Source organism: Rhopalosiphum maidis, chromosome 1 (assembly GCF_003676215.2).
Source record: "Rhopalosiphum maidis isolate BTI-1 chromosome 1, ASM367621v3, whole genome shotgun sequence".
Lineage (NCBI taxonomy): Eukaryota > Metazoa > Arthropoda > Insecta > Hemiptera > Aphididae > Rhopalosiphum > Rhopalosiphum maidis.
The window spans coordinates 86002613-86025961 of record NC_040877.1 but is presented as its reverse complement, the minus strand read 5'-3'; the positions used below and the strand labels follow the sequence as shown (position 1 = coordinate 86025961).

The window sequence follows — 23349 nt, the reverse complement described above, 5'->3', positions numbered from 1 at the left end:
TATATAATATGTTGAAGAATGATAAATAAAAAAATAAAGATATTAAATTTATTTTAACTATGGAAATATTTTTCCATACTTATTTATTTTGTTTATTTATCATATAATTATAAAAAAAATTAAAACATTCTTTTACAGCACAAAACATCAAATGTAAATGTATATATATAATATATATATACAAATCATTACAATTAATTACAAATTTGCCTCTTTACTAGGCTAGTACAGTTTTGACAATTTACATAACAGCACCAATGGTATTTGCATTGGCAGCGTTCTGTCTGTTCGATTAATTGAGTAGTGTATCCTCGGCCACAGCACATAGTGAGACAATTTTCAGTACCAACTGTTGTGGAATTACACTTTCTAAAGGTTGAAAAAACTATTTTAATAAAATTCTAAATATAGCTAAGAAAATACTTTAACATTTCACACCTGCCGACTGTTCCATAACTGCCTACTCTCTGGTCGTAATTACAGTAATCTGAAGATTCTGTAATATATACTAATGAACTGTCCGTGTGTTTTGGAAGTCCGAAACGAATGACTTGAGTCATTTCCACTTTCAATGGTGTTTTATTGTACAGTTTCAACAACTTGATGCCCACACCAATGAATTTGTTCGGTAGACCCCTCCAACACGTTTTCACGTTACACGACCCTGACATGCCATGACACTTACAATGGGTTTTCACACTTGACACGACCACCTTAAAAGAAAAAAAAAGAAATAACAGAAGTTGTAGCAACACGATCTCCTTGCTGGACGGACCGCCGTGCCGCATTCTTTTGCAGATTCTCATCTGACGCATATGTACCTAATGCAGTAATGCGTATTATATTGTTCCTACGGCGCACGGTTCATTATGCACATTTTAAATTATCTCTAGAACACGATACAGTTTCGCGGTTTTTTTTTTGCTATTCTTATTTCACCAAAATATTATTAGTTAACAAGACTAGTTGGTCCGTGGGAATGAGTAAAAAAAAAAAATGGAATGCTGTGCCATTATTCCACTCATAACAATACATAATATAATTAATATCGACATCTATATAGAAGAGACCCATAGGTGGTTTCATCATAATTCACAGGTAATAAATTGTTGTAAACAACTTTATTTTTATTTTGAACGAACAATTCTAATAATTGTTCATTATAAAATGTACAATGAGATGAATTTTTTAAACTGATTGAAATTATATTGGTACACATACATAGGTACTTACTCATATAGACGCAATTTGAGTTTTAAATTTAGAGGGGCTATTATAATTTTCATTCATGTACTGTGAGTATGCTCCCTGAGATATATAAAGGTGGAAGGGGATATATGCAAACCATTTTGGGAGGACTATGGTTGATTTTGAGCAAAAAGCACCCCTCAAATTGCGCTTATGTACTTACCATAATATATAGATTAGGTACCTACTTAATAATTGAATTATAGGACAATTAATCTTTTAACGGTATATGACAAAAATGCATGTATAATGTAGATACATATGGTAGGCAATTAGATTCAATAACACTCATCAGTAAACTATCAATTTGCCTAACGTAGGTACCTACTACCTATGGTATTTATAAAAATTAATGAGTACCCTTATGTATATTAGTGGATTTCCAGTTGGCAATCCAAAAACTCGGACAGTGGCAACTAACCCTGTGTTTGTGGAGATGAGGTGCATGCTATAAATAGGTAAGTGGTTGTTGAATAGTACCAACTGTAGTAGGTAGTCGGTAGGTCGCGTGAAACTCAAGGTTTTCTGCAGAAGAAGAAAATTTAGCTGAATAAGATCGCGATTAATATATAAACATATATATTATTATTATTATTATACAATTTAACATAGGTTTACTGACTACCTACTGGTAATGCAATCTGGCGAAAACAGACATGCGAATGGCAACATTAAAGCATTAGACAGTGTTTGCCCGATATAAAATATATACCACGACGTTCAATATTCCGACGCCACTGCAAGGGTGTAACTGTGTAAGTACTAAGTACCTACCTACTTATATATACCTAGATCTAGGAGTGCCGATGTCGACTAGATACCAACCCCTTAATCAGGCCCGACTCAAGGGGTAGTCGCCTTTGGCGGGATTTAACAATTTTGTAATACAAATTTGATATAGTATTTACATGCAAGGGGCGGTAAAACTCAAGTTTACCTAAGTGTGTTTAAACACTTGAGCCACCTACACTTAATGGGGTAAATGTACCAGGACATTTTTTTTGAGTGAGTGTCCCGTGGAGCCGTAAAGGTAGGACATTAGGATTTGCATTTGCATTTTGTTCAATATCTTTTATCAGAAAAAAATGTTTAGAGTGTAATAATATGTATAATGTATAGCCATATATACGGATGAATATATTATGTTTATGTATTATTATATGATTTTGTAATTGCCATTTACCCATGTCATTGTATAACTTTCCGATACTTATTGTATATAATATTATAATATGTTATCATGTATTTTGTACATTGTAGTATTGCACTGGTACCTCTTGTAAATAAAGGCATAAATAAGTTATGTATAACGTACAATCTATATTATCATTTATCATGGTAATAAATGGTGCCATATACTCTTGTGCAGGTGGGTTTGGTGCGCCTATGCCTATTATACATTTTTTTTTTACCCTCAACGGCTTACACACGAATTGGCGCCACTACACGGGTCGCGGTACATATATATACTACTACTAGGCATACGTGTTGTTCGGGACAATATAAGTATCCGTACTAAGTACCTATTTCGTGTCTTACTTTTCGGCCGATTTTGTAATTGTGTTCGTCGACGATAGACATGGCTCTCTGTTCGCGCCGTACCGCGTTTTCGTTGGCGTTGGCCGACAATAAGTCGTCGACATCGTCGTCGTCGTCGTCACCGCCGCTGCCGCCACCTTTGTATTCACCCGACGCCAACGCCACCAAAGGGTTCTCTTTCTTCACGAACTGTCTGGCGAACTTGGCGCCCCACCGGATATTGTCGTCGCACCCGCTCCACTTGAACGTGCCGTCCGTGTCTTCCGGGTGAGTACCGCACCCGCAACTCGGCAACATTCCGGACGCGCAGTCCCTGGTCATGGTGTACGTCAGCGCGGCTGAACTGAGTGCGTACGCGAATGACTGTTCCTTCGTGCCTGCGGCAGTGCAATATATAATTATGTATGACGACACCGAATCCAATTTATTACGAATGGATATTACTGTATTAGGCATTAGGTAATATTATTATTATCTCGTGTGGATCATTCGTGAGACGTTAATTTGCCGTAACTCGTATAAGTAAATATACATATATATACACAAAAAAAAAATAAATATTAAAGCGCAGGACGTAAATACTCAGGACTCAGCTACCTACCTATTTATGGGCTAAAATCGTTTACCCCGACATTATAAGGGTTTAATCGTTTTCTCGATTAAAATCTATAGATTTTGCACCCCTCTATAGAGAGCCTTCCAAGAGATCCGGCATTGAATCTAAACGATAAAGAATTGAATAAAATAAAACCTCTTTAACTCATTAAGTATAACATTTTGCCGCCAGGATAAAACATTGTATAATACATTGTTTAGTATTCTAAATTATTTACAAAAATATTTTAGAATACTAAACAATTTCATATATAGGTAAGTGCCTAGGAATCGTTTTCATACAATCATGATATAATAAGTGATAGGTAATATATTTTTACTATTTTCTGAGACAGTACGTATCTATAGCCATAAAATTCTAATATTATTATAATGAATCTCGTGTGTAAAAGTGTATATATCTATTTGAATATTTAATGAGGAGGGGTGATGAAATAATTTTCCAATAACTACAGCAAAGCCAAGCAAGCCTACAACATTCCCTGTTACATGCCGTCTGTTTTATAGTATTATATTATAATCATTGTATAACTTCACGCAAGTAGAACAATATTTAAAACGTTTAGTAGGGAGGTTGTTAAGGGTTAACCCCACCCCTAAAAATGGCTAATGTACCATTTCAGATAATACTTATATATATATATATGTATAGCCTGTATAGGTATATAAACGATAGAGAGAGAAAGAGAGAGAGAGTCGAGTTCAAACTTCAAACGGGTATATTATATACAAGTATACAACCTATTAATCCCGCGCGGTATGCACCTATAGGATATGACAACTGTCGTTGACTTGTATACAACTTGTCATGTTTGTCTGTGAAAAAGATGTATGTGTTTAAATCACAAATAAAATGTGATGTTCGAACGCGCCTATACATACGCCGCACGCATATAATTAAAATATTCCTATATATATATATATATAGATATATTCGGACAAGGAGCGAATGCCTATAGGTACATACAGGATGTAAAAAAAAAAACCAACAAATGTAATTAATAACTATACGTAGATACGATAACTATTGAGCGTCTATAATATGACTATTTGTCAAATATTTTTATTACAAACATAAAAATTAAATTAAAAAAAAAAAAAAAAAATATTAATTTTAAAACAAAAGCCGCGTTGCATATTATAAACGGTTAGTTAATTACATTTGCAAGTTGTTTCTGACTTCTGTTACACCCCGTACACGTTATATGGTGTTTCGAGCTATTATGATAATGTGTCGGGGAATACGTCGGGAGCAGCGCTTAAAAAAAAAAAAAAAAAACAGTAAAAAAAAACCGTTGAAAAAATAACAAATAAACTAGTTTTTCAACCTTTGACCAGCTCCGGCGTGAGTCCCGGCGCGGACCGCACCGACGAACAGTTCCACCGTCTGTTTTGCAAGACCGACTGACAGGCGACCACGGCCAACGCGGCGGCCCGGGAAACGTGCTGCATGACTGGACGCCAAGACTTGCAAATGCGCGCTTGACGCGAGTCCAGTCCGTAGGTTTTGCGCAACGTCCGACAAACGCCCACGTCGTTCCAGTCCACTTTGCCGGCCGCTTTCTGCATGCCCCTGCAGCGAACGCACGTCATTATAATAAAATATTATACACAAGGCACAATTATATTCCAATTATAATATATATAATAATATGTACCATCACCGTGCACAATACACATAGGTATTATAATATAACATGTATAAATCAGGTATTCCACGTTTGGGGTACAATATTATTATCATATATATATATATATATATTGTCTTATACCACCGGGCTCATGGTTGAAACTCACGAGGTATAAAAAAATACAAATGCGTAGGTGTTTATATACCATATACGTCGTATATACTCGTAATATGTATAATATAAATTATAAATGTTTTTTTTAATTTACGTCAAGCGATTTGTATAATTTTAGACGGACCCCGAACCATCTTAGTACGCATATAATCGAATTAGAACTCCTCGTCGGCACGTGGTAAATAGGTAGGAAACCCGAGCCGGAACAGATAATGACAGGCCGAGGGAGACATATATTACCCTCGTCTCTCCTCCGTAAACGAACCTCGCGGGAAACTGGTAATAGGTTATACTTACGATGTCGACTGTAGCTATAGGGCAGTTTACCAATTGCGCTCAAAACATTTTACAATATCTAAGAAATATTTTGCAATCAATTGATCAATAAATATCCTAAAATATGAAGAACGCAATTGGTATACTGACCCTAAACGAAAATTTTGTGTTAGACGTAACACGTAACTGGTCCATGCCCAGTTATAGCTTTTATTACGTTCGGTGTACTCGATTTCGACGAGTAAGACAAACAGAATTTTTACACATACCGGTAATAGATAGGTCACCTACTTATTACCAATCTTATAGGTATACAGGGTGGTTCTTTTATTATTGTACACTCATTATTAAAACATTTTTTTACATAATTTCAAGTTGTTAAAAAAACAACGATTAAAAAATTATATTTTTAAATATTTTTTATCCTTATATATTTTTAAGTTTTTTACTTTTTATGAATGACAACATAGTTTTAATTTCATATTCCAAAGCAGAACAGTTTTCTGAGTTTTTGATACATAAAAATCGAATTTGAGCGATTAGTTTATGAATTATAATTTTATAAGTATTTAAAGTTTAGTTGCGCAGAGTGGAGTGGTACGGGGTTACCCTGCAAAATGTTTGTCCACTTCTCCGCTTGTCTAAACTAAACTAAGTATAATTTTTTAATAAATCGTTGTTTTTTCAACAACTTGAAACTTTATAAAAAAATGTTTTCAAAAACATGAATACTTTTTGAAATAATGAGTGTACAATGATAAAAAAAATCACCTGGTATATTATGATCAAAGAATGGGTACATGCAGTGTCTAAACTCATTAATGGTATGATACAACAATTTGTACACTTTTCTTCCACACCCGAAAAACCAATAAAACTGGGTCCTAATATAATTCATAGATTCTTAGATAAAAATTAAGTATAAGTAATAGTAACTCTGCTATTGCTATTATATAACTTTTTAATATGTTTTATTAAATTGAGCACGAATTCTTTTAAATTATAATAGACACTTAAACGCACCAATTATTGACCGACGGCGCTGGTGTTAGCGAACGGCTTCATAGCTAGTTCCCGGATGGGTGACCACCTGGGAATTTTAGTAACATACACGACATATCCTGACCTAACCATAATCGTCGAGATAAATTTAGTATCTATAGTTCTATCTCTCCTAGTATGAACAAATATACATATTTATTATTAAACTTGTTATAACTTGGTACGATTGATTTCAATTTTTAAAAATCATTTAACATTATGAAAAGAGCAATAAGGAGTTCCAACAATAAGTAATATACAATGTTTTGGACAGTTAATAAATATCTCTTCTGCTCGATCTGCATTCTGCATAATTATTGTTTAATGCTTATAAAAACTGTATGAATTAAATCGAACACGTTAACATATTATTATTCTATGCTTGATATAATAAAATAATATATATTCAAATTTTAAATTAAAAAATATTCAGTATTTGTATTTATCATTTTTGTTCTCACAATTTTAAAAAGGGGTAGGAGAAGTTTCAGCGTATAACACCCTACAAATTCACGAAGGGCGTGGGCCTATAATTCCGTTATGGTTTAAACCAGAGGTATCTATATAGCCTACAGTCCACAAAGGTTTTATAATTGTCCCTCAAGTTAATTAATGTTAAAAAATAATAAATTAGTTTTATTGTTTTTAATTTATTAATTTCTTTCTAAGAAATTAATAAAATGTTTGGACTGCGATTCCAAAGCGTAGCTCAGATTTGACTTCCTATTATAAAAGGTTAGAGACCCTGGTTTAAACAATAAATTTTCTTAACTAGTGTCAGTGATTTAGGAAATTTTTTTTTCTATAAATCACAACAGTTTAGTGAACAAATTAAAGTATAACCGATTAGGCTAAGTTGGATTAATTGATATGAATGACTGTTTTTGATTTAAAAATATTGTTTATTGACTTATTGTATATATATTTATACATTATGCAGCAGACGAAGAAGTAGGTATCAAAGGAAAAGTGATAAAAAAATGTCGAAAATGTTATTTAGATGGTATATGTTTTATAAAAGAAGTAGTTTTATTATTTACTCTTTAGATTTTCTGTATACAAGCGTACAAATTCAAAATAAAACTCAACTGTCACCGTCGGTTTTATTAAAAAAAAATATTCGTTTATTATTAATAAATATTATTTCTTTAAAATTTAAAATTATAAAATCACAAAATAGACAACAAACTAAGAGATGATCAAATAACAAGATGGTAACACTCGTGACTTTTAAATTGTTATACGAATAGTATATTATTATACGCCTATTTATCGCGTTCCATTAGATTTGTCGCGCCACTGAGTTTGAAACGAGTTAATTCCGTGCCACGCGCCATGCGCTAACTATCTATACTTATCGAAAATCTTTTGGCATACTAATCATACTATGTATAGTTTGTACATTACTATACATAATATGGAATATGTTTATTTGTATATAGTATTAGGTATAGTACTATAGCATGCAAGATGCAAATCTTTACAATAATTATGTTCCTGTAATTCCATTTTGATTTCGAAATCCTTAAATAATATTAATTACATAAAAATAAAATATAAAAAATGTAATAAAAAAACCTAACCCAAACCAAACTAATTGTTTTATTTATAACTGGAAGCCGTAACGTAACCCACAAAAATCATTTTTGTTATAAGCACTAATCGGCTTTTAGAAGAAAATTTATCTTGCATAAGACTCGCGGTCTTACCAAACAGTTCAATTATTGAAGTTATGAAATTCATAACTCTTTACTGTTATAACAAAGTGAAAGAAAGCTACATTCTTCTGTGCATGTCTTTTGGAAAATTATTTAAATATAGTAAAAATGTTTAAACAGAATGTTTTTTACCTAAAAAAATTTTATCTTCCGAATGCTCCGATTTATTTTTCAGGGTTTTTCGATACATAAAAATTTGTAATAAATAAAAACGAGTAGATAGTTAATTAGTTGTAAATATTTAAACTTTAGTTGAGCGGAATAATGGAAAAATATATTATAGGTGCTTATGTAATGTCAATTAATGATAAGCTAATAAGTTTCAGGAGCAAAATTCAGAGCTACTGGACCGATTTCAATAACAGTTATATATCAACTCTTCGAGACTCCAATCGGAGATCGGGAGATCGTTTGTAGATTCTTTTTTAAACCCAGTCCCTATATATATATTGTCAATTTTGCTACTATACACTTTATCATTGTTTTTATTTCGCATATTTAAACAAATGTTTTTTAAGGGTTGTAACTAGTAAACATAAACTTTTTTCGTCTATTTGTCATTTTCTACTGCAAATAGGGACTGTTTAAACCTCTTTATAAATTTCTATATCTTATATAGTTCACCTTATATAAGCTTCAAGCAGATTCCTCATTTAGGTCAAATTATTAATATTTTTATTAACTTATTAATATGTTCATATCTAATCCGTGGTTAAAACATATGGAATTCAGTGATCGTAGAGTAGCTTAATATATTGTATTTTTTTACATTTCAATTTTTCAATGATTTTATACAATACAAACTTTAAAACAATTTTATATTTGCCACCTTAGCATCTAAATCTCCCCTCCTTGGTACACCACATTTACAATATGTACATTGTAAGTACATTATACTTAGGAAATGCTTGGATAGTGTCGAGAAATATATAGAAACGGATTAAAATTACGAACATACCTGTCAAATCGTTAAAATTTCACGATCGAAATCAGTTTATCGCTTTATTTTCTAGTTCGGTTTATACGTTTTAAAAGAGTTAAATGTCTTAAAATATATATGTTTAATGTTTATATATAAGTTTATTTTATTGTTGAATATTTACATTTCGTTCGCGTGTTTAGATGATTATCTATTTAAAAAAAAAACGTAGCGCTATAGTTGTTGGTTATGTACCAACTATATATCAATAGGTACATAAACCGCGTATGTTGATCGATTTTAAATATGTATATTAAAATAATTAAATATACATTTTAATAAATATATATGATAAAATTTACTACAGCTCAGTGTAAAATAATTTCGAAATTTATAATAGTTTTCCTGAGTCATATGTCGTACCTATACTAATGATTACATGTTTAGCTGAACTTGTTTAAAATATCGTCACCGTAATGCACTTACGTATTCATCAATCATTAATAATGGTATAGGTAGGTTATATTATCAGTATTCAGTACGACAGTACACAGTACATCACACTAGAGTATACTATAGACCGATACGATACCTTTCCTATACACGTCGTGTGTACCTACATATTATAGCTACATATTTTAATTTCATATACTCAGCTCTTAAATATAAATATACGTGTGTATAAAATATCAGGGAAATTGATCAGGATTTCACAGTATAACACATACATACATATTATATATAAATATATATAACACGACTCTGCATGCCTCAGAGTTATTGACAGTAGAGTAAGATACGCGGTGGTGTTTAAGTCATATTGAAGACATAATATAATATTCACATATTATATCTATTTCTCACTCTCGTCATGTGAGGAGTATTAAAGATATACGTACGGATGATACAGTTAAACGCGAATAGAAACTTGAAATTTCTTTAATCTATATTATATGCTAATACATGCATGATACATATATGTCATGCGTATCAATAAATGTGTAAAATCCCAAATAATATGTCTATATAACTAAATACTGTATATAATATGTATGTAAAATATTAGCTACTCGAGATTTACGTAACGACCGCCTAACCGGTCCAAGTCCGCAGCGCGATTAAACAATATATATATATGTACATTAGAACGTAAGTGTAATAACCTAGATCTGTTTATTGTTGACTGTTGTATATGAATGATATAAAAAACCCCGAAAACCGGCATACGCATATTTATTAGCCATCAACGTACATTTTCACCCCGATCGTCCAATTAGGTAATTTATGTTTGGGTGGTACACCATATATTATACACATTATTGTATAGTTAAACTCTACAATGCCAAAAAAAAACCTTTTTCTAATTACATCTCCAATTAAATTGTATTTGTTCTTTTTTTTTTTTTTTTTGTACGACCACCGCCGCTCTGTTGTATTTCAGTGGCGCAACTATATATATTATATACAGCTATCTTATTAGCTATCTTATTAAAATACTTATCAGTATCGTTTGTCATCGATCTCTCCGAACGATTTTCAGTGAACAATTATCCCTATGTGAGTACACTCGGCTTAATATGTATTATGTAATATACATTATAATATATACGTTAATCCAGTCATAGGACGAGACATAAAAAAAAAAAAAAACGATCATAACATATACATTTTACCATTTTTACCCCCCGCGGTGTTTCAAATAATATATAATATAGATATATTAAAGTTGCGCTATTGCAGATTACTGAAAATCTAGATAGGTAGATACATATAAATGTCTCTGGGCAAATAAATACGTATATGTAGAGAATAATTTTTTTAACAGTATAAACACTCGTCATCTCGGAAAGAATTGAAACGTTTTTGTCTGTATCACACATCTTTTATACATACCTAACTTGAAAGAGTCATTTAAAAAATACATATAAAAAAAATATTATAGTTTTTACTATTTTGTATTGTTAATTTTTTTTTCTCTCGTTATCCAAGCAGAATATTTTTCCAAGAACTTGTATGTATAAAAATCAAATTTTGAATGAATAGGTTGTTAGTTTAAAATGTCAATACGAACTATGTTACGAAGTGGTAAACATACATGTTTGGTGGTACCTACATGTCACTTAACACATTTAAACTTTAAACGTAGTCATTGAAAAATAGAAAAAATAAAAAAAAATTCAAAAATGTTGTTTTTTATGATTTCAAATTATGTAAAAAGTATTTTCAAAAACAATTTTAATGGGTTTGATAATATATTACTATTTTTTATTTTCGTATGACATTTCAAATTTATCGAATGCAATATAATTATGATATATTATATTAATATATTAACAGATAAAATAAATAAATATATAAATATAGATAGAACAAAATATAGAACGTAATTAATACATTAAGATAACAGATAAACTAAACTTTTAACACAAAATGAATAAATCATCCTTGTATAACATTTTAAGTAGTTATGGAGGTAATGTAGGTTCTTTTTTTTTAAAAAAAAAATACCAATTTATTAAGTATTAACTATGAATATACGCATTAATCTATTAATAATCAAATAATTGAATAATAAACATAACTAATACCTGTTAAGCCATTAAGGTATTATAAACCTTATAATTTACATGTATTACGATATTTTGTTAATAATTATTGGTCAGTGAAAATGTTATTTACAAGTAGAGCATTAGTGCAGAGGCTACTGTTTTTTTAAAGCTATCGTTGGGTTTAAAGTGTGTATTATGTTGTTATTATTATTCGTGTTTGGAAATAATTTTAATTGATAAAACATTAAGACTGGATTATTTAAAAAAAAAATAGATGACCATGAGTGTGTGATTAAAATAAAGCTTTCAGCTATACACTGAAAGAAACAGAACAGCATGAAATATCGAAATCGTATACGTTACATATGCGTTACATGCATGACATATATAAGGTAGTAATGTATTATTACTTTAAAGTATTAACTAAATTGGTTCGAGTGGGTTGCAGACTACACAATATAATGTAATACACCTAGCAGTAATATGATATACATTATGCTACATAATGTATAATATTATAATCCCATATACTTATTATAAATTGTATAATATAGTTAAGTTGACGAGTGTTATCGGAACATTGAATTAATCAGAGTATGAAAAACGGTCAGGAGCGAGTTTTTTTTTTATCGTAAATATAGGTACTTTCAATACTTGTTAATATATATTATGTATTATAGCTATAGCAGTGGTGGCCAACATGAAAATATTTGCATGGTTAGATACAATGTTATAAAGAGCCAAAATTCTTATATACGTTTTTTATAATTTGTCAATTTTGTATAAATGTATACGAGTATGGTATATCAAAAAAATTAGAATTCATAATAATTATAGGTAAATTTTGATTTTATAAATAAGACGTGAGCCGCAAGTTGATCACCCCTGTATTATAGTACATTTAAGTAATACCTAAGAATAATATAATAATATTCTAGTAGTATGTCGGTAAAAAAGTACAATTTTTACGGGGACAATATTGATTATCGGGAGAATTTTTAATGATTTTTATCGTGAATTTATTACTTGCATATACAATTTTAATTTATATTGCACCTATGTCGTTTTAAATATATTTATTTTGTTAAGAATAAGACTTGACAGTTTTTTCATGTTGATATAAATTACAGGTTAATATTAATTACATTCATTTTTTTTTTAAACAATAATAGATTAAGCAAGATAATTTCTTTATAGTAAAAAGTAAGTATAGCGTGTTTAGATGATATTATATTTTCTTCTCGAATTTCAAATAGCTCTTCACCTGTGATTTGTGAATAAATGTTTATTTTTCACTGGAACACCACGAGTTTTATATTTTTTTCACTTTCTTTATTACATTAGTGCCCATGGGTGAAATACGCGTGGCTTATAATTCGGCGTCGATGAATTAATACTCGTACTTCTCTTTTGTTGTATGATCGTGGATATAACCTAATTTTGTAGTATTTTTGATTTCTCTTAATTTTTGGATGTTGATAGCTATTTTCTTTTCCATTTAATTTGATGTATGTAAATGATTTTATGTCTTTATTTTATTAGCTACAGATTTTATCAATGTTCTTTGACTTAATTTTTGCAAGCCGATCCATTCTTTAATTTTCTCTAGTGCCACTGTTTATTGGTTAAATGTATTTTGAATCAGCGAAATTATCCAAAATGTTCTCTAAATACAATAGTTATATGGATTTACGTAGTTCTGGAGAAAATACATCTCGGAGACCGATTCGTTTTTGGAAGCCGTACATTTTGTTTATACAATAGCACATAAAATAATATAACTTGTTTCGAATATTTTAATAATTCTTCGATATTAAACTGAACATCGAATAGAAATACTCATTAAAATAATATTGAAATGTATAACATATATATAAGCCGTTTTAGCTTACTATTTGTTTATTAAAATTGTTGGTTCATTTTATGTTTCCGCCAAATAATACCAATGATTTTAAGAATTTTAAAATCAGGTACTGGTGTAAATTATTTATTATTTATTATTCATCCATTTTATCAATATTTTTAAGTTAAAATGTAAAATATGTCAATAATACTAAAACTTAAATAAGGATTAAGCTTTGGTACATATATGCAGTACTAAATTTTTACATGATCTTATTATTTGTAATGTAGTATTTTTCATTATAAAGTAAAATTGACTAAGTACCTCAAACTTTTGATAAATACGCCTATAGTAATTATTGATTTAAAAATAAGTTTGCCTCCGCTTCGAAAACTGTTTAAGAGGTGTCCTTGCCCTCTCTTGAAATATTTGAGAACAAAAATATAACATCTATTCCTAGAAAATAAGGATAAAACGTTTGCCAGATAAATAATAAAAAACATTCAATCTTTAAACCTAAAGAAACAAAAAGTAATAGGTACACAAATCAGTTAAAATTATTAATCCTAAAATGATGGGTTTGTACTTTTTAATCATCATCATCTATCTATCATTAAATAAATATATGATGTCAAAATGTATGTCACACATGGTTTTAAGTTAACTTTGAGTAAACTAACATGATGTAATTAATTTTTAATTTTTATCATTTGATTAAATTAATTAATTACATTAATTATATAAATTTCAATATATTCTTCCTTATAAATATGTAAGCTACATACATGAAATGTATTATTTTTATCTTCTCCCTTTTTGAAATAAAGCTTTAGATTTTCCCAAAACTATAAGTTCTTATTAACTACCAATTATTAAATAATAATAACAATAATTTTATCAAAGTATCGTCTTTTTACATAGTTTATTAAAGCTACATTAATTGTAAGTAACATGTTGCTATCTATTAACTATTACACATGAGCTACGATTAAATAAGAAGATTGATCAAATATACTACCCCATCATTTCCTTTAATTATGTAATTTTTAAGTAGACTAAAAAATTCCAAATATCAGCGTTTAAATTAATGCCATATTTTTAAGTATAAAATACTAATAATCGTGCTTGGTAAATTATCATGTACCTATATTATTTATCAGTAAATTTCTTTATGTTATGTGCTTAATTTAAACATACGTTATTTACTTAAAGACTTAAACATCAACACAATTTAAAAACAAACCACTGCTATAGTATTAAAAATATAAAGGTACAGTACATGTAGGAGAGTTCTATAAACTTAAAGTTTTCCACTTCGCTGTGAATATTATATTAGTTAAAACAGCATTTAGGTACAACCAATATTATTATTGTTCGATAATATATAGTAAGTATTTGTAAGTTATAAACAAAATATATTATTATTTTTTATTGACAAGTAAAATATCAAAAATCACTCAATTAAGTATTATAAATTATAATATATTCAATTTTATATTTTCATACATATTTATCGATGAAGGATTTAAAAACCGGTCATGGCTATGGCAATATAAAAGGGTTAAATAATATACATTGCTATATATTGTTTTACATTTTATTTTATTCATCCAAATATTTCGATCCGATAAAAACGTCAATTATATTCATATGCATACGAATGGTACTGATCTAAAATCAATAAAGGTTGAATGTCGTAACGGTTCATAAAAACTGATTATTAGGTAAAAACGATCTAAATAATTGTCATTAAATTTATACAATCTAGGTACTAGCACCTTAAATGAAGAGAAAGGACATTTAGTCATTGTCGATAAACCTTGGGGTAAAACAATAATTAGAATTTTAACAGGACCTATATTATATAGGTACGTAACCAACTTTTTACGATCTTTTCAAAATTAAATAGGAAATTCATAGTCAGTTTCCTGTACGACTCTATCTTTACTTATAATTTAAAATTTATTCAACACCCTTTTACACACGAGGGAATTCAATAAAAAAATAAAAAATAAAATAAATTCATTAAAATCATTGATTATTTTTATACGGTTCATCGTAAATTAGCAAAAGAGAGTTTGGGGATTTTAGCCACCCTTGTTATAAATATAATTTAATGAATTTTATTCTCTTTATAAGATTAATTTATAGTTTTAACGACTGAAAACAAGATAAAGCCGTTGTAGATATTTTCTGTTGTTTATGTTACAGATTTATAATGCACCTTTTAAAAGTTTGCATAATATAGAAAAAAATAACTCATATTTTTGTAGAAATTGATTGCCCCACAAAACATTGACAAAAAAGTACTTGGTGCCTATGACCCTAAATTTCTAAAACCCAATGGAAAATAATCGAAATCTAAACAAAAATCAATTTGTTTTATAAAATTCCACATTTTGTATGAAAATAACAACAATTGAAATCACTAGTACGATCATTTATTGTAGTCCTCGACTTAGATGAGTATATTACTATATGCAGCTTTATGCTTAAAATAATTCTATTCCACATGGTTCTTATCAAAAATACAGTTATATATAAATATAAAAAAAAATTATTCGTATATTTAAAAAATCATTGTCAGCTTTATTTCAAAATGGCATACGAAGTTAAAAATAAAATAACTACTTAATGACGACTTGACAGAGATTTGGTCCGGGACTTAACATCCCCTATTTGTAGTATGGCCAGTAAAACTTGTAATAAATATAAATATTCTTATATGCTAATATTTATTTTCGAATTTATGTATGTTGGTTGAAAATATTTTCTTTAGGACTATTTAATCGATACCATAAACAGAAAATTAAATATACATAACTTGAGAATCAGTAGAATCTCACAAACCACATTGTCGAGTGGTTTTGTAGATTAAACGTGTAAATTTAACAGTACTGGAATTGTGTACACATTCCAACGATTTATTCAAGAAAATATACGTAAAAAGTAACACCTATATTTCCAGTGCGTGATTAATCGTCTAGATACGCACGCTACAGGTGTATAGTAATTTACATTCACGTTTTCGCTTGTAGCAAAAACATTATTTCTGAACACTTAAAAAATTATGATTTTCTCGTTACATAGACGCCTTTTTAAAAATTAAATTACTATATTAATGTAAATATAAAGTAAAAATGGTAACTTTCTTGTATGTTTAATTTAACTTAATGATAAAGATGTGCAAATATCATGGCTAGTGGCTACCTAATAGCCAAAATATCAAGGCATCAATATTTACGAAGTATCGAATTAAAATATTCTTAAATTATTTATAGATTATACCTAATATTTCTTTGAATAATATGTCTTAAATCTGAATTCATTAATATATAATAATTATTATATTTTATTTGTTAAATTTATAAATTAAAGAATCTTAATGAAGTAGGATTCTGCTGAGGCCATATAAAACTACTAGTTTAAAAGTTTTATTGCATAAAGTTAAAATATGAATGAATCGTAGGAAATTCAAAAATTTAAATAAAAATTGCATAGTTATAAAATATGGGTACTATATAGTATAATATACTTCAATTATAATATTAAAAACTGTATGTGCATTATAAATATATTTGATATAGAGATACCAATACTATTAAAATTCCAACTATAATATAATACGAAAAAAACCAAATTATTATAATTTAAACTGTGGTTGTTTTGTCTAAAATAACTGTAAGATTATATCTGCATTTAATATTTAAGTGTTTATTCCACCTTGATTAGATTTTCAATTTAGTTAATGTATTTGAAACAAGGAAAAATGTGATGTATATAAACGAACATTGCATTAGAACTTAGAAGGTATAATAGTAAATAAGTATACGTATTATATTACCTATAACCCATTAAGTGGTAATTTTAGTATTTTCTTACCTACTAGAAATCGAATCATATAGTGTTTGTACTTATTTCGTCAGTATTTATTTTAATGATTAAAAACAGACGTAAAATTGCCTCAAATAAAAACAATAACATACGTACAACATAACATATAATATGTTATTTCGGTAAAGGTAAATAATATAAAATCAACTAGATGCAAATACGCAATGATCATTTCATTGAATATTTATTTAGTTTCAATGTTGTTATGTATTTATATGTATAATAGTATTGAATTTAGTTATGAACATAAAACTAAGTTATGAAACATCTGTGAATAATTTTATGATAAACTTTAAATATAATTATTGAAAAAAAATATTAAAATATTAGCTCTATAGGCGGAATTAAGATCTGAGTGTAGATATAGATATATCATATATAATATTTAAATTATTAATAAATAGATAAATAATTATTTAAATTGTATGGCCATGTATAGTTACACAAAATAATTTAAATGTAAATCCTGTTGATATATTTAATTATAAGTATTAAAATCGACTATTCATAATTAGGTAAATTTATAACAAGGTAGCAATACCAAATAGTGATATAGGGGTAAAATAGAGGAAAATCGTAAAAGTCAATAAATTAAGTACTAAACTATCACATTTAAAAACTTTAATAACTAATAAAAGACATTTTCAGGCAATTAAAAAATCAGTTCGGTTTTATTTTAAACTTAATAAATGACGAATGACATTTAATGCTAATCAATACATTTATTATAGTTTCATAAATAATTTGTCTGTTTAAAATAATAAATTAACTACGTATTTCATAAAAAAATACTACCTATATTCTAGTATGACGTTTGTATTTTAAATAGGTAGGTATAGCCATTATAATATAAACATATAATTTAGATATAATATATAAACCATAAACGCATTTTTTCAAAATAATTTATCACCTCAAAAATACATCGATTCTAATTTCGAAGTAAATTAAAATGTATAATTTATACTTAAAGTAAATAGACTTTAAATTATAGACATTATAAAAATAGGCATTTATTATTTATATCTTCGCCTATATTTCTCCGCAATATAATTAAACTAACAAATTCACGTAAAAAAAATAACAGCATAAAATTAAATTAAATTTCTTATTTTAGTAATTAAGCTAGTTAGTATGAACATTGTATCTATATGTTTAAATTTGGCATGTATCAAAATAAATATCGAAGAGAGGGGGTCATAAATTAAAAAACTAAATATTTTTATTATTAATCTTAAATTGATATTGCAAAAAAAAAAATAAACCTAATATATACATATAATAAATTATAAATATACCAACAATAAAAAAATAATTTCAATTAATCTTTCATGATAACGTCAAAAATATTTTTTGGAGGAAAGGGTTGAACCCCCAGCCGCCTTCCTGTATAAGTGCCTCGTTCAAATATAGATGTAAGTACATCTAATTTATTAGTAAGAATTTCGTATTCATTGTATTCGGCAACGTATCACTATCACATATGATGATCTACGATTTTTTTTAACTGAACAATTGACTAGAGATGACAGGAAGATATAATGGTATCATTATTTATTTCATTGTTCTTGTTTCACTTATCCGACAAACACGATGTTAATATCGAATCAGCATTACACATCCTTTTCAATTCGCCTTTTTTTTCTATTCATAAAACGAAAATGTTTACTCATGTTTCGGATTGCAGTAATAATTCAAATCTTATAAAGAATATGAATATGTTAGGTAGTTAGTTATTGTTTTAAACCATTTGAACACTTATACTTTGGTATTTGGGAATAAATTATTTGGGTATGAAAATGCATTCATGGTCGCCTTAAAGTCTGCTAACATTTTTTTTTCTACACTGTATTAAAAATAATACTTATATAATTTTGTTTAAATAATTTTATTCGCATCATTTACTTACAAATTAATAACTATCTAAATAATAACAACCATATCAATTTTTCTATATAGGCTGATTTATACCTATATATAATGATATATTATGATCATCATTAAAAGATCAGATAATTTAATTTCAACTAGACCTTGTTTATATAGTTAGCAATAGATAATGTAGTGGTACAATATTTACTAATAAGTAATTACTAATATTACTATAATACACATATGAACATGCGTCATATTTATGTATTTATTTTATTTTTTTCGTTTAGGGTGTGCCCAGACATACTTGACACACCTGTAGCTCCGCCTATGAATTTGTATCAACAAATATGAATTTTTTTTTCTAATAATTTCATTTTTCATTGGACTTAATAGTTGTCAAAATATTAAAAATTAAATTAAAAATAAACATTTAAATATTTTATTGAAATAAATGTATACGTAAATAATTAAATGAACAAAATTATTATTGAAATTTTAAAAATAAAATAAAATTCATATCAGCTATTCAGATATAGAGAGTTATTAATAAATTATATAAATCTTTATCACTTGTTAACAGGAAATGATCACACGTGTTAAAAGGACATAGTGCTTGCTTTTGTATTCTGCGTCGTACTAACGCACATAATATATAAGTAACATACATACTTTGCGTTCGAAAAAATAAATTTAACTCTGTTAATTCGGTATTTAAAATTTTAAAATATTCATAACTCAAAGGTTTAAAATTAAAATAGAAAATAACCAGCAAGGGGCTCTGGATAATATTCGTACTTTCAAATTTAATAATAGGTCAAATCACTTTAATATTAAAAATAATTGAGTAGAATGGTTTCTACTGAACGTAAAAGTGTCCATATTATACGTTAGTAAGACTGAGACAACATAAGTATATAAGGACAACATCGTCTTAAATAGATAGGTAATGAATTTATGTATTTGAATACGCAACGTATTAAATCAAGATGATTATCCCACGTGTCTGTAAATGGATAATCGTGGGTGAAATTGATAAAGTTGTTTTAATAATTTATCTTTTTAATCATTGTGTTAAAAAAATATATCATAACATATCTTAAGTAGATATTTTGTTATTAAAATACTATGAATTTGTATTATGCCAATAATAACTCAATTAGGTATTTTTTAATATGTTTATTGATATTTTAATTAAATTACAATTAGGTATTTTTCCGTTTTTTATACATACAGGTTATAGCTATATGATTTATAGAAATACATGAAAAATCGTTGATCCTGCTAATTTTGTATAATATTACAAAAACATCAATATTAATTTAATATAGCTGCTAAATAAAAAATACATTGAATGCTAATAGAGATTTTGTTGCATTTTTTGTACCTATTATAGGTGCATTGTACATCAACAACCAAAATGAAATACCTATAGTTAAATCTAATAAGTTAAAAATAATTTAAATCATCCAAAATTCTAACGATGAATTTTAAAAAGTTACAGATAATAGTTTATTTTAAAGTATAATAATAGACATAATATAACTTTAAGGAATAATAAATAGATACCTACAACTCTTGTAGCCGGCCGTATAAGTTAAAAAATAAGTTCATCAACCATTTCTTACTTATTGAAATGTACTCATTACCTATATCATATAATACATACCTACTAGCTTGATAAATCAATTTAAAAATTGTATACTAGTATTATTATTTGACATATAAATAAACTTAAATTAATAATAACATCGCGCTGTATTGAAACAAAAAGTGAATATAATAATATAACAAATTTTAATTTTAACACTGACAAATATTAATAGCAGTAGTTGTATTTAATACCTACGCATGGGCTGTTAACAGACAAATTAATCTACTCGTAGTTCATCCATTAACAATGTGATTTTGAAGAAAAAATATTCAAAACTATATTTTTTCCTTTTTAAAGTATACGTAGGTCGATATTTTCGTTTAAATTTTATTCTTATTATACATACCTATCTGCAGTAGGTAGGTATTGTTTATTGTATTTAGTGATAGCATTATTACTCCTCTTTAATAAGTTTTTCATAGTTCCGTTTCCGAATAAAGATTTGTCAATTATTTTTAAATTTAAATGTATGTACCTTTCACAAAACTTACCTACCTATAAAAGATGTTTATAATCGTGTAACCATAAATATATTAAAAAGTAAAACTATTTTTGATTTAGATAATAATTCAAAAATATTATAAGTTCTTTTTTTGAGACAATTCTATACTTAAGTTTGTTTCATTGACAAAAACTGGCGTCTATAAAGTAATTTATTCACGCCCATTCAATAAGGCCAATCCAATCACAACCGGCTTTCATTATAATATTACGTTTGTTTATTTGGCGAGGTTAAAGATGCATTTCAGTTGTTTATAGATGTTCAGATTAAGGTATAGATATTACACGTTTAATACTTATGAGTTGTGATTAATTCTTTTTTAAATGCAGACAGGTGTAAACTGCGTAGTTTGAAAATGTAGTTATGTAGTTGAACAGCTTATGATATGATTAATGAGATCGAAATATAAAAATGATTGACACGAGTAGAAATATTTTCTAAAATAAAATATGAATGGGATAAATGGAAAAGTTAAATTTGAATATAAATTAATTGTAATAATAATAAGTATAATGTATATTGCAAAATATATTATATATATACGATATATATATATATATATATTATGTATATATCAACATAATATGATCAATACAAAACAAAATATTCGTGCAAAATTATGATTTTTTGTATGCTTTATTTTATATATTTATTATATTATATGTATGTATAAAATAAACAAATTTGTATTAAAACTATATTAGTTACTACAAAATACATAAAATACTAAATATTCGAGTCTTAGTTAATAATTAAAAACTTCAATTTATCTGAGACACTAAACGTATACGTATTTAATAATTTATCTAATATGTAATTAAACTATGTATATATTTGTAGACATTATAGTTTTTAAATGTAGTATAAGCATTTTATTAAAATTTAAGACAAATTTTATATACAAATATTTTAAATTAAGTTAATTTGTTTTATTGGATAATGTAGTCTATTGACTAGTAACTACCTCATAATTAAAATAAGACTAAATTAACATTATAAAAATATTTCCTATAAATTTCCGCTGTTATAATTTAATAAGTATACCAAAAAGAACTGTTTTATAAAAATGAATTAGAATAATAATTTTAAGATATGCGGTACTTATTAATAAAGCATAGTATAGTTAGGTACACTACTACCAAAAAATATTTAAATAAATTAAAAATGTATTTACATTAAAATCTATATAATTTACATATAATATATAACTAAATTTATTAGTAAGATAAATTATTCATCATTTAATAAAATAAATAGAGAATAAAATTGTTAACGATTTTAAAAATAACATTGATACTTAATACTTACAGCCATTGAATACTGTTCATCTGTATGATTAACATTAGAAACACGATGAATATGGATATCCGTTTCCACATTACGAGTTCAGTTTTTTTCAAGCACACTCTTTTTAAGAACAATATAGTTTTTCGAGGCCATAAACTAAAATTCTGAAAATCATATCTCTTCAGACACCTCGGAACTTAATACTTTTTTCTATTAAAAATAATTTAGTTGATTTATCGTTATAAAGTTAAAGTACATAGTTTTCATATTTAGTCACTAACATTCAGAACGAATTTAACAAAAACAATGTTAAAAATAAAATAATAACGAACATATTAAAAACCATTTATTTCTTTATTAATAAAAATAATTTATTGAAAAAAAACAACTTAACACTTATAATGATTAAAATTGCATTCTGTAATTATATCAAATATATTATATAAGTACTTATTGATTTGTGAATATAAAACGTAATTTATTTAATTGCAATCTATATATAATAAAATAATTATTCTTTTACGAAATAAAAAATTAACGATACTCGGAAGACCTTCCACAAGGATACAGACTAACAGGTATCTTGT

The 23349-nt window shown here is 27.3% G+C and overlaps 1 protein-coding gene across 1 annotated transcript; it reads right to left on the bottom strand.

Annotated features, from left to right (window-relative positions):
- Positions 1-141: 141 nt before the first annotated feature.
- Positions 142-23120, bottom strand: LOC113557174 (protein Wnt-11b-like). Its single transcript, XM_026962526.1, has 5 exons — positions 22784-23120; positions 4731-4975; positions 2788-3164; positions 439-713; positions 142-369 (listed from the first exon to the last, which is right to left on the bottom strand). Exons 1-5 carry the CDS (start codon positions 22852-22854, stop codon positions 195-197), a joined length of 1143 nt encoding a protein of 380 aa, XP_026818327.1. The 5' UTR covers positions 22855-23120; the 3' UTR covers positions 142-194.
- Positions 23121-23349: the final 229 nt, after the last annotated feature.